General features: G+C 44.9%; 1 protein-coding gene and 1 pseudogene across 2 annotated transcripts; both read left to right on the top strand.

Moving 5' to 3' along the window:
• Positions 1-6,633: 6,633 nt before the first annotated feature.
• Positions 6,634-7,860, top strand: LOC123088534 (putative cyclin-dependent kinase F-2; annotated as a pseudogene).
• Positions 7,861-8,390: 530 nt separating this feature from the next.
• LOC123088520 (pathogenesis-related thaumatin-like protein 3.5) lies at positions 8,391-9,637 on the top strand. 2 transcript variants are annotated; one of them, XM_044510733.1, is made up of 2 exons: positions 8,391-8,524; positions 8,647-9,637. In XM_044510733.1, the coding sequence occupies exons 1-2, from the start codon at positions 8,470-8,472 to the stop codon at positions 9,393-9,395; spliced, it is 804 nt and encodes a 267-aa protein (XP_044366668.1). In that variant the 5' UTR covers positions 8,391-8,469; the 3' UTR covers positions 9,396-9,637. The 2 variants fall into 2 exon arrangements, with proteins under 2 accessions (XP_044366668.1, XP_044366664.1); XM_044510729.1 differs by having other exon boundaries at positions 8,439-8,524; positions 8,629-9,637.
• Positions 9,638-14,082: the final 4,445 nt, after the last annotated feature.

Here is a 14,082-nt window from a genome sequence, read left to right as displayed (position 1 = left end):
ACCTATGGGCAACTAATCCATAGCGGGCAATTAATGCCGAGGTCGTGCACCACCTCGGAAGCAATCTGGCATAAAGCTCAGATGCGAGTGGATGGCTCCCTAGAGGACTTTTCTGACATTAGGCTCGGCTGAACTTATTCAAAAACTTTCAAGACCGAGGTAATCTATGACACCTCAGATGCAAACCAGCGTTGGAGCTTGGTTACAAAGAGATACCTCAATGCAGTCCGACATTGGACCTCAGCAGCATGAGTACACCATCGCACGGGAAAAACTTTGAACCCGAGGTGTGGCATAAAAATAACAAGGCATTGATAAAGGTTGAGAACCTAAAGGGGCTTCTCTAATGCATGATGTGTGAACTCCTCAGATACCCTACGTGTGAACTCGTCGGATACCTGGCATGTGAACTCTTTGGATGCACCTTGGCGATCCTCAAGATCGGAGATGGGAAAATTTCTTGAACCAGTTTTCAAGACTAACGGCCGAAGATGAAGAACGGTTCGGAAGAACCGAGGATCGTCCCAACTTGAAGACCGGTTCAGGGGGCTACTGATGGTTTCCTGGACTAGGGGGTATTCACAATGTCGTCTCCCAACCTGGTGGGTTGGGCCGAGGAACCCCATGGCAGTTCTCTAATGGGCCACTTTGGGCAGCCCATGACATATACTAGGAAGATTCCACAAGACTTGGTGATCAAGACAAGGACTCCTCTCCACCGACGTATCAAACTAGGATTCTTGTTATCCTAGGCCTCTGGAGTCGAGGTCAGGCTAGTCGATAGAGGATATATTCTAGATCATTAAAATCATACACAACAATCTCGTGGTATATACATGTACGATGTACTATCCCTCATATCAATACAATCAAAGTAGGACATAGGGTATTACCTCTTCGAGAGGGCCCGAACCTGGGTAAATATTGTCTCCTTTGTCTCGTGTTACCAATAGTGAGATCCACAGCTTGGGACCCCCTACCCCGAGATCTATCGGTATTAACACCGACAACAACATAACGACAATATTAGAGTCCTATAGACCGACACTATGCCTATGGATCAATCCGGAGGTTATGCCGCCACCCATGTTGGGAAATACCTTCATAGCCACCTACTGCAACCGCGTACAGACCGCCTTGAATAGCGGTTGGCACTCCACTCCCTGTAGCGTAGACCACATGCGAAGTGAGTGCATACATTGGATAATAACATGTAGAGCAGAACCATTTTTTTCATTAGCCTAAGTGACCACATTAAAGCATATGCTCCTACCCTTGTTTGTGTTTTGAACCTATTTGGGATACCGTCCAACCAATGACAAAAAATATTGGTAGCACTCATGGGCAGATACAAGTTTGACTTTATTTGGATGTCTGACCATGTTCACGTAGAACGGCCAAACTTACATTGAAAAAAGATTTGTTTGATTATCTCATCATGAGTACAAAAACAACACTTCTTACTTCTAGGCTAGTTGCATCGTGCGAGGTTGTCTTTGGTTAGCACAACTCCCGTGCGAACATACCACATAAAGGTTTTATCTTTTAGTAGAGTCTTAGACTTCCAAATTTTCTTCTTATTATTCACTGGGACCTCAGAATTCGTGAGCGCATGATACATAGGGTCTATTGTGAGAAACCCTGACGTAGGAAGGTTCCAGCGAAACACATTCTGGCCTTGTGTCAGGTTGATCGAATACAGTCGGGAGAAGAGATTTTGCCATGACATAAGCTAGGGCCCAATCAAGTCTCTCCTGAACGAAATATTTGGTGGGAATGAACTAAGCAACTACGCAATAGTATTATTCTTATCGTGAGCAATGCAGTACAAGGCTGGATATTGATCTCTGACACTGGCATTGCCTAGACAGATGTCTTCCCAGAAATGAATATCTGACCCGTCCTCTATTGCAAAAGGCCCAAAGCGAAAGAGCCTTTCTTTGTCACCATTAGGCCAGGCCAAAATTGCGAGTCTCCAGGTTTCCAATATGCCCAAGATACCGCCTTTTGGCCTAGATACTTGTTGCACGGCACGGTTTGCCAAACACCATCCTTAACAAGAAGTTTGAACAACCATATACTAAGTAGGGCCTCATTCTTGACCTGCAGGCGAATGCCAGTTACTATATCAAAGAGGCAAAGCCAGCCCTCCAGACAGAGTCCTTGTCGGTGTCTTTGGCTGAGGCATCCTGTGTAAGCCATTCATCATTGATGTTGATTCTAAACATTGTGAGGGCTTCCGCATCACTGTAGTTGATTATTTCATTCTTTCTTTCCATGAACCAAGTCCAAAACTTGTGCACTTGTTCGCCTGGCAGTTGTCTAACAAGGGCCTAATGCCTCTGAGGCGATGTGTGTTATGGGAACCATTTTCCCCATCATTTTCGAATCTAAGCATATCATAAGGATGGCAATGGGTAGGGTATGGGGCGGGTAGAGCAATACCATACCCATATCCGTGTAGTCAATGAGTACATAATTCTAGCCATACCCATACCCACGGGTATGAAACCTTACCCGTACCCATACCCGACGGTTACCCATACCCATTGGGTACCTAACGGGTAGATCAAATAGTACACAAGTTATTCGGAATTTTACATTCATGTATAAAACATTTGACAAAAAGAACATTGATCTCAACTCAATAACATATATGTGAGTACATGTCAATTATCTCAATTCAAATTGAAGATTGGTGACAACTTTAACATGGGTTCACAAGCTCACGACACAACTTTTACATAGGAACACTTTTTAATCACGGGTAAGGTTCATATGTGAGTATAAACGGGTAGGGTATGGGTATATCCATGGGTAAAATACTATACCCGTGCCCTACAAATGGCTTAACGGGTAGGGTATAGGTACTACCTGTGGGTATAAAATTATGCCCATACCCTGCCCATACGGGTACGGTATCCGGGGGTACCCGTACCCATGGGTAAAATTGCCATCCTTAATCATGAAGGGGTGTGCCACACCTAGGTTATGGTCTAGACCCACTTTTCTAAGCTTGGTACAAGGCCCGCTGCTAATGGCTCGCAGGCCTCATATTATGTGCTCTTGGCCTTGTCGGTGTTATTGCCCATGGTTAGATCTTCAACGTTAGCTACGAGGTGGGTGGTGGGTGGGTTAAAGAAATTGACTTTTCCCAGGGACCTCCAAATCCGATCATACAGTGAGATTGGGTTGTCCGAAGTTGTGAGTTTCCGAATTAACATCTTGCTCAGAAGAAGTTTCTTGTGCTCCTCTTGAGCCCGATCTGATACTAGGAACGAAGGAAACTCCATCAAGATCTGTTCTGGTATGGATCTCGGGTTTCGCCTTCCACCACGGCTTGATCTGACATCTGGGCCATAGGTGGCGACATCGGGTTCCGATCCGAGATCGAATCCAACAAAATATTCTCACAGGAAGTCGATTTTAACATCGGGTTATGGGCCAGTGGCTCGTGCTGGTCCTCGGCTTGGCGCGATGCCCAGCTCGTGAAGTCCATCTCCTTATGGGAATCCGTGGTTTACTCCATGCTGGCGAATCTAACGATCCGTCTTGGAGCAAAGGATTCGACCTAGTCGAGGTGTCCAGTCGAGTCGGCGACGAGTGTGATGCCGCCGAAGGTGAAGATTTGCCTCGGCACTAAGGTCACGTTGGTGCCGATCCGCTCGTTTATCTTGACTCCCGTCGTACCTTAGCAATCACTTTGTAAGACCTGCATGGGCCACTGATACGTCTCCAACGTATCTATAATTTTTGATTGTTCCATGCTGGTATATTATCAATATTGGATATTTTATAATCATTTTATAGTTATTTTATATCATTTTTTGGTACTAACCTACTGACATAGTGCCAAGTGCCAGTTGCTGTTTTTTGCATGTTTTTTACATCGCAGGAAATCAATACCAAATGGAGTCCAAATGCAACGAAACTTTATGGAGATTTTTTATGGACCAGAAGACACCCAATGGGCCAAGGCTGCACCTGGGGGTGCTCTGAGGGGAGCACAACCCACCAGGGCGCGCCAGGAGGCCCAGGCGCGCCCACCTTGGGTGCCCCCCGGACCGCCTCTTTGCTCTATAAATACCCCAATATTCCAGAAACCCTAGGGGAGTCGAAGAAAATCAATTCCAGCTGCCGCAGAGTCCAGAACCACTAGATCCAATCTAGACACCATCACGGAGGGGTTCACCACTTCCATTGGTGTCTCTCTGATGATGCGTGAGTAGTTCTTTGTAGACCTTCGGGGTCCGTAATTAGTAGCTAGATGGCTTCCTCTCTCTCGCTGAATTCTCAATACAATGGTCTCTTGGAGATCCATATGATGTAATTCTTTTTGTGATGTGTTTGTTGGGATCGGATGAACTTTGAGTTTATGATCAGATCTATCTTTTTATATCCATGAAAGTTATTTGAGTTTCTTTGATCTCTTATATGCATGATTTGTTATAGGCTCGTATTTCTTCTCCGATATTTGGGTTTTGTTTGGCCAACTTGATCTATTTATCTTGCAATGGGAAGAGGTGCTTTGTAGTGGGTTCGATCTTACGGTGCTTGATCCCAGTGACAGAAGGGAAACCGACACGTATGTATCGTTGCTATTTATCTAGTGTAGATAGATCTTGTCTACATCATGTCATCGTTCTTATTGCATTACTCTGTTTCTCCATGAACTTAATACACTAGATGCATGCTGGATAGCGGCCGATGTGTGGAGTAATAGTAGTAGATGCAGGCAGGAGTCGGTCTACTAATCTTGGACGTGATGCCTACATAATGATCATTGCCTGGATATCATCATGAGTATTTGAAGTTCTATCAATTGCCCAACAGTAATTTGTTTACCCACCGTTTGCTATTTTTCTCGAGAGAAGCCACTAGTGAAACCTACGGCCCCCAGGTCTCTTTCTCATATTATTTGCCTTTGCGATCTATTTTATTTACCTTTTATTTTTAGATCTATTAAACTAAAAATACAAAAATACCTTGCTGCAATTTATTTTATTTGGCTTTCGATCTATCAATATTTACAACTTTCTCCCGTCCGTTAGCCAATTTCTGGCGCCGTTACCCGAAAGGGATTGATAACCCCTTTAACACGTCACGTTGCGAGTGGTTGTTATTTGTGTGCAGGGGCTGTTTCCGTTATGTTGCTTGGTTCTCCTACTAGTTCGATAACCTTGGTTTCATATCTGAGGGAAATACCTACCGCCACTGTGCTGCATCATCCCTTCCTCTTTGGAGAAATATCGACGTAGCTTCAAGCGACATCAGCCACCACTGACGAAGGTAAATCCGCCAGATCTCGAGGTAGGGGATCTCAAGCTAAGCTACTAGGTACAATGGTAACAGGGGCACAAGGTTTTACCCAGGTTCGGGCTCTCTGAGATAGTACCCTAGGTCTTGTTTGTGTTTATTGTGTTGGAGTAAATACAGAGTATAGATGTCTATCAAGAGGTTGTTGTGTGTCTTCTACGAGCCTAGCCCTTTGATTTATATAGATACCGGTGGTCCTAGCGTCACAGCATCTTAGTCGGCTACTTACAAGGAAACTGAGTCCTCCACGAATGAAGCTTCTTGGAGTATACGTTAAATTTTCTGCATCCTTTCATTTACACGTCATTGGCCACCCGATGTGCCCCATGCCGAAACCAACAAAGGGGTCAACGGCCAGTCCGCCTGGCCGAGATACGACATGGTGAGAGACCCCCTAGCTGGGACACCATCAGTGGGCGAGGCAGAGACTGGGCAGACAATAACTCGGACAATTTCTAAATTTAGTGGATGCGTGCGAAACAAACGAAAAGACTATGAACTCTCCTTTAATAGTAGAGATATTCGAAAATGTTCTACAGACTGTATATATTTGTTAAATGTTTTTATTTTTAAAAAATATATGAAAAATTGTTCAACTAGTACTATGAAAATGTTTGCCGTGTATTTCAAGAAAATGTTTTATAGTGTGTTAAGAACATTCACGCGTGCATTCCAAAAATATTCATCACATTTAAAAAATGTTCATAGTATAATTTAAAAATGTTTATGTATTTAAAAAATGTTTGTATAACTAAAAGAAATGTACACATATTTTAAAAATCTTTATGTAATTTTAAAAAGTGTTCATGCCTAATAATTTTTCATGTATTATAAAAAGTGTTATACATTTTAAAAATATTCATACATTTTCATATAGAAAAGGGAAAAAGAAGTGTTCACATATTTACAAAACCTCGATTTGGTGGGAAATACGTGTTCATCTATATTATAGATATATTCCTGTAATTTCAAGAATTGTTCACACAGTTAAAAGAATTCTTAAATTTTTAAGAAGTGTTTGAACATTAAAAAAAAACTTGTATTTTTGCAATAGAAGAAGGAATAAAAATGAGAAAAAGAGGAGGCTAATTACATGATGAACGGCCGGATGGATCGGAAAGAAAAATCCGTGCGAGATGGCTTGCGGGTGACGAAGCGATTTCAAAGTGAGCTGTCCCTGCGACTGCGAGCGTCACCCGCGTAAACGCGACGCGTACGCAATCTGTCTGAATCCCGCGCTAATTCGGAGACGCGCGCTGTCAGTGCCAGCCCATAAAACAGCCTCGATCCTCATCCTCCTCAATCCTCATCCTCGATCCTTCCTCTCATCCACCTCGATCTCCTCTGCTCCCGACGCACACGAATCCCCGCCCCTCTTGCTCTGATCTGCTCTCGGCGCGCGTTCTAAGCCCGGGTCATGTCGACGGCCATCCGCAAGCGCCCGGCGGAGGGACAAGAACCGCGCGTCCATGGCGGCAAGAAGCCCCGATACGCGTTTGGAAGCATCTCCGACTACAAGAAGCTTGAGGTTCTTGGAGAAGGCACCTACGGCGAGGTGTTCAAGGCGCGCGACCGCCGCACAGGCAAGAAAGTCGCCGTGAAGTGGGTCCGCGGCAACGGGGCCGGCGGGCACGGCCCGCCCGACATCCGCGTGATCACCCGCGAGGCTGGCTGCCTCGCCGCGTGCCGGGGTCACGAGTCGATTATCGAGATCTTGGATGTGGCGACGGACGCCAAGACAGGGGATGTGTTCCTCGTCATGGAGCTCGTCGCCGACGGCCGCACCCTGCGCGAGTCACTCTGGAGGCCTGTATCCGAGAAGGGGACCCGCGTGATGATGGAGCAGCTCCTGGACGCGGCCAGGAAGATACATGGAGCTGGCGTCATCCATCGGGACTTTAAGCCGGAGAACGTCATGGTCGGCTTCTTCGGCGGGCTCAAAGTTGGTGACTTTGGGTCGGCGATGCGGGCGAAGCCGGCCGGAGTGCCCTATGAGGAGTGCTGCGTCGGCACCCTGATCTACACCTCGCCGGAGCAGCTGGAAGGCAACCGGTACTACGGCCAGGCCGTGGACATGTGGGCGCTTGGGTGCATCATGGCGGAGATGTTGACCGGCGGGACCCTGTTCGTGGCGGAGACAGAGGAGGAGCTGCTCGCCGAGACCAGATCGCTTCTACGGGGAAGCTGGATTTGGAGTTCTTGGAGGAGCTTTCGGAAGCCGGGCGTGAGGTCCTGACCGGCCTGCTTGCCTTCAACCCCGACGAGAGGATCACGGCCACGGAAGCGCTCCAGCACCGGTGGTTCAACAAGCCCAAAGGAGCGGAGCACCCTGGCTTTGTGTCGCTGATGAGTTAATTAGCTTGATGTAGCATCTGATAGATGCAGTGCCACTGGTTAATTATTTCATTGCAGTGCCGCTGACACTGAGTTAGCTTAATTACTGTGTTAGTAGTAGTATGTCTGTAATTAGTTGCAGGGCCCAAACTTAGTTTATGGGTTCCTCGCCATGTAATCCTCTCAGCAATCAATGATTCAGTTACTGTAGCATGGAAATTACATGATGGAACTAAAGGCCAAGTTTGAACGAACAATGTCTGAATCTGCTAAAGGCCAAATTTCTGAATCTGGTTGAGCTTTCTATGATCGGTGTGAATCTGCTAAGCTTCTGAATCTGTCGGGCTAAATACAGATGTGAAGTCCAACAACGAAAAACAAATGCTGATTGTCTCACTAGCAACTTGGATTTCATCGGTTCAGAGCAACGCACATGAAATCTGCACAAAAGTAAACAGGCAATCAAGTTTTTCTAGAAACAACAAAGACTGAAATTCTTTGATGTGCGGTAATAGATTCCACTGAAAAAAAGATGGCACTAACAGATAATACAGTGAGAAAGGGAACATCCGCATAAAAATCCTACGCTTTCTTGGCCCAGCAGGTCTCTGCACAGGTGTCTCGGCTCTCATCATGCCTCAGCTTTACTTCCATTGCAATGCAAGTCACACAAACCGAAAGTTCGTCTTCCTAGTCCTAGATTAGGCTCGATCAATCCTCACCTCTTCTCTGCAGTTGCAGGTCTATATAAAGCTCGTTTCATATCAGTTCATCTTCATTTCAGGTCTCCTCCTCAACTCAAGAGATCTGAGCTGAGAGATGGCTCTTCTTCCTCCTCTGCTTCTGTCCTGCATCTTGGTGCTGGCTCTCCCAGGTGACTCCACTCATCACTCATCAGTGTGTGTGCTTGTGAAATGTGATGAAGGCCTAGCTAGCTACTCGACTGCTGCGTTTGGACTTTGGACTGAACATGTGCAGCGTTTCATTTTGCTGCAGGGCCGGCGGTGGTGACGGTAGGGGGCGTCACGTTCCACGTAACTAACAAGTGCCCGTTCCCGGTGTGGCCGGCGGTCGCGCCAAACGCCGGCCACCCCGTGCTCGCCGCGGGCGGCTTCTTCCTCCCTCCGGGACAGTCGAAGCGCGTCGGGGCACCGGCCACCTGGAACGGCCGCCTCTGGGGCCGCACCGGCTGCACCTTCGCGGGCACCGACGCCAACGCCGCCAGCTGCCTCACCGGCGACTGCGACGGACGCCTCACCTGCAACGGGTCCGTCGGCGCCCCTCCCGCCACCCTCGTCGAGGTGAACCTGCACGCGGACCAGAGCAAGGGGAGCTCCTACGACGTGAGCGTGGTGGACGGGTACAACCTCCCGGTGGCCGTGTGGACCAGGCCGGCGAACCGCAGCGGCGACTGCTTCATCGCCGGGTGCGCCAAGAACGTGAACGCGGTGTGCCCGCCGGAGCTGCAGGTCACGACGAGCGGCGGCGCGGGCAAGAAGGCGACGGTGGTGGCGTGCAGGAGCGCGTGCCTGGCCTTCGGCCTGGACGCCTTCTGCTGCCGCGGCGCGTACGGCACCGCGGAGACGTGCCGGGGCAGCGTCTACTCGCGGCTCTTCAGGGACGCCTGCCCGGCCTACTACAGCTACGCCTACGACGTGGCCGCCGCCACGGCGCGCTGCTACGCGCAGGAGTACGTGGTCACCTTCTGCCCGTCCAGATGGGGAGATCGTGTGGCCCAGGGTTGAGCAGTGGGCAGCCCAGGACTGTGCTACGTATGTATTTATATGTACTTTTAGACACCGTATGTATTTTATACATGAGGTGTGTAATATTTTGTGTTGACATAACACATGTACTATTTCCATGCAAAAAAATACATGTACTATTTATCCTGCAAAAAAGTAAATAATACATGTACTATTTTCCCGCAAAAAAATAATACATGTACTATTTGGCGGGAAAAATGCATGTACTATTTAGAGGCTAAGGTGCGCTTGGCCGCGCTGTTCTCTATTTGTAGGATTAACTCTTGTTTTCTTTGACAGGTTGTCATTGCAGTTGATGATTTCGGGTTTGATTTTATCTGCTTTGCCTTGAGTTGTCTTCTTTGACAAAAAAACAGCTAGGCGCTTATTTTCATTGTTGTAAAAGGTAGAAATCAAACAAACACATACGCGATCAGTAAAATAAAAGGTGGCATGGCGCCAGCAACCATGCCTAAGTACATAGCATGTTCCTCACATATTCAAGATGAATCTAAGAAGTTTCGATGATGTTTTTCATTCATATATGTGTTATGATGTTGTTGGAGATGATATTTGTTCCGAGAGCAGAGTGGAGTTCTAACTAATCTAAATCTTGACTTGACCAAATCAATGGAGGATTCAGTTAAACAAGTTCCGTTCATTTTAGTGTCCCTAGTCAAGTTATGCTCAATGTTAATTGCCATAATGTGTATAGCTCCAGGCTACTGCTAGCAAATAGTATTGAAACAATTTTGAAAACCCATGTCCTCAATCGATGAAACTGAAACGATAGCAAATGTTGCACATGCACCTAAATCATAAGAATCTCTTCGTGCGGCAATTACCTGAGACTATTACCACAACGGATAGGGGCACTAAAAGAAATACCGGCATTCCAATCGATATCGTAACTCTGAAACCTGTGAGAACTTAAATAATTTTTGAAAGAGGTAAGATGATAGATAAAACACTTACATCAAACTTCCTTGAGCACGGGTGGGGAAAGAAGTAAAAAAGAATTCCTACTCTTCAAAAACTACCTAATAAGTAACTATCAAAATAGATTTTTATTTCTAGAATTGACATCGACCAACAAAGGGATCCTAGGATCGGTACTACTCTGATACCAACTTATAACGCCAAACCTGCGGTCCTAGCCTCAACAAAGACTTTGGAATCCTTGTCAAGGCTAGAAGCGCATATTGATCGCCCCATCATATGACTTCATAACATACATGCACTTTCATATGCCGATGAACAAAGATGTAATATCACAACAAGTACTACTAAATAAGATAGAAGAGCTTAATATGAGTGAACAATTGGGCAAACATGTGTCAATATGATAGCATAGTTGTACACCAATCAGAGGTCACACGACCCAACATTACAACATTCTTGCAGCGGAAGAAACACGTGTCTAAGCACGGACAAGAACCAAGGTTGCCTAAAAAGGCTAGAACATAAGCAAAAAGCCCCATACCCAACGGGTTTCACATAACTAGTTAATGTTTCAATGGTGTAAAAGTTTCCAAAAATCGTGAAAATAATATTGGAACAACACATACACATAATATAAGATGGTCTAACGGACTGATAGGAAAAATATGAGTGTATATGCCTGGGATGAAAAAAACAAATAGTTGAGTATATATTTATGTAGCACTGAGCTGAAATGATTGATTTTTTTGCCGAGGGCGTGTAAATGCATATTTTCACAATCACCCGGTTGGATCATGTTATAACATTGGAGTGATATTCCACTATTTATTTCCTATTTTTGATAACTATAAAACCATTAAAAATCAAACGAGCTTTAACAAGTTATGTGGTAACCTATGATAGACAATTTTACAATATTTCCTCTATGAGTTCTTTGAACGTTTCACTTTCTTTGGGGTGACGTTCAATTCAATCTAGATGAACCACTAAAGACTTGCAGATTGTAGTAGTAGTTTTTATAGTGAAATCTAAGCTTTTCTTATAGTGCAAATGTTAAAGATTTACAGATTATTGTAGTATAATAGCCATTTTTCTTGTTGAAATCACTGGCAGAGCTATGTACAACGCTGCAGGTGCCATTGCCCCCCAGCCTTGGCTAGTTTTGTGAAGAACTTGTTTAGTTGGCTGAGATTGAACTTTTTTGGGTATTTTATTCCTTGGAAATTTTTGGTTGAATTTCAAGTGAAAGGTAGTTCAATTGCAGTTTCAGTTCTTTTTACTAAACCTGTTCGTTGGTTAACAATACATGCATGTACTATCCAGGTAGGGGGCTAAGGCTCGAAATCCACTTCATCGACATCATCTACACTTGCGACCTCGAGCATGGCTCAATCCCAATGGTCGCTCGAGCGGAATCAACGCCGGGAAGAGGACGAGCGCTGACAGCGCGAGCCGGAACACCAGTAGTAGCACCAAGACTCTAACGTTTTTTAGCAGACGCCCTAAAGTTTTCAATTTCTTACAAACAAGGCCAAACATTTTGCAGCTAATACCCTGAGGTTTTTATTTTCCTACAAACAAGGCCAAAATTTTGACAAAGTCAGAATTTTTTGCGAGAAATTTGGGCAGCGTAACATGTTGGGAAGAATCACATATCTTCATGTATTTTGTATTTCACATGGAAACGAGGAGGGAAGCTGCCATTACAACTACTTTATTCATTTATTTGACACAATTTGGTGAATGTTGAATATTCTGTTCTACACAAGAAAGAAAGACAGAAATGTTGATAATCCATCCAGCACAAGACTCTGGAAATAAAGGCCACTTGCTTGCCTGAGTTGAGCCATCAAGTCAAACATCATCTTGCTTTGAATTACTACTATACTTTTTTTTGAGCCGAAACCGTAGAACAATCGTTCTACGATATTTCTATATTAATAAAAAGTAAAAGTACAAATACAAAAGGCTAGAAAGCCAACATACAGAAAATCAACCCACGCCAGTTTTTGGAAACATATCTAACATGTGGAAATTAGAGGTTATGCTCAATCCAACTGGTAATCAAATCTGCTTTCTTTTGCTTTGCTCTAAGCCTAGTCATTTCCATGCCTTCTCGGAGATAATGCTTCCAGGATCCATAACTCACCGGCGCCTTTCTGAAGATTTAATCATTTCTGATCATCCAGGTGCTCCAACAGCACATAATCACCACTTCCATTGCAATATCCTTGGGGAGCACACTGAGAGTGAAGATAACTTCATCATAGGTAGAAGTACCTCTATGCTTATCAGGTGCAACTCTACTCCAGCAGTAGCCAACAAATCGGCAGTCCCAGAAAAGATGTGTGCTGGTTTCCTCTATAGAATCTGCACAGAGGGCACAGTTATAATCCTCTAAGTGCATGCTTCTTCGATGAATCATATTCCTTGTGCTCAGCCTATCATGAAGCAATGGCCAAAAGAAAATCTTGTGCCTAAGCCTACATGCCGTACTCCAAACCTTCTAAAAGATCTCATGTGCACTGCTAGGGCCAGTGATGGCTTTATACATGGTCATAGATGAAAATTTGTGAGTGTTGTCTGCCATGATCCAAAAGTCTCTGTTTGATGTTTCTTCCCTGGTAGTCATAAAGTTCTGTAATGTATTGAACTGGTTGTAGGCCTGGAGTTATAGAGGTCTATGGAAAATAGAGCTTAAGTCTTCATTCTGCTGCACCTGAGCCAGGGTAATGTCTGCATTGATAGCAAATGAGTGAAGTTCAGAGGCATGTTCATCCACTTGTCTGACCAGAATAGAGTGGTGTCTCCTCTGCCAGCGTTGCACTTTGTATGGGCTTTGAAGGTAGGTAGAAGTTTCAGTATTGATCTCTACCAAAAGGATCCAATCAATCTATCTCCTAGTAGACTGTCTTGATAATATGTTTCCCATACAATATTGACCCATGGGATGTCCTCTCTGTTGAGGAATTTATGCAGAAATTTCATGAGAAGGGCTTGATTATGTGACTGCAGATCTAATACACCCAAACCACCTTGGGATTTAGGAAGACAGACTTTTTCCCAAGCAATCAAAACCATGCCTCTGTCCTGTGACCCATATTTCCTCCAGAAGCAATTCATCAGGTAGGAGTTAATTTGCTTAAGAACAGTCTTTGGGATCATGATAGTACACATGAAGAAAGTTGGCATGCTTGTGAGGACAGATTTGAGTAGTGTAAGCTTATCTCCAGTAGATAACATAGTTGAGCAACTAAGCAATCTGTTCTCAATTCTTTTCAACATAGGCATGAAATCTTGAACTTTAGGTTTGCAGAGCTCAAAGGGAGGCCCAGGTAAGTGTGAGGCCAAGAGCCAATATTACAGCCAAGCAGTGCTGACAGTTCCCAAATTTTCTCATGAGGAGTATTAATTGAGATGAGAGTGGACTTGGAATAATTAATGTGCAGGCCAGAAAATTCAGCATAGTGCAAAAGTAGATTCTTGATATGTTGTACTTGTCTGTGATCAGCCTAAGCCACAAGTACAGTGTCATCAGCATACTGTACAATTGGGAAATCAACAGAAGAGTTATGTTGCAGTGGTGGTTGCACCAAGTTGTTTCTCATTGCTTCATTAATCATGCATTGCAGAATATCAGTTGCAAGCACAAAGATGAGTGGGGATAGGGGATCTCCTTGTCCGACCCCTTTCAAGCATAGAAATTGTTTGCCAAGGACACCATTAAGTAGGATTGAGGAATAAC

The sequence above is a fragment of the Triticum aestivum genome, chromosome 1B (genome assembly GCF_018294505.1).
Source record: "Triticum aestivum cultivar Chinese Spring chromosome 1B, IWGSC CS RefSeq v2.1, whole genome shotgun sequence".
NCBI classification, from domain to species: Eukaryota; Viridiplantae; Streptophyta; class Magnoliopsida; order Poales; family Poaceae; genus Triticum; species Triticum aestivum.
Note: the sequence above shows the minus strand (reverse complement) of the source record. Positions and strands in the feature narration are given on the sequence as shown.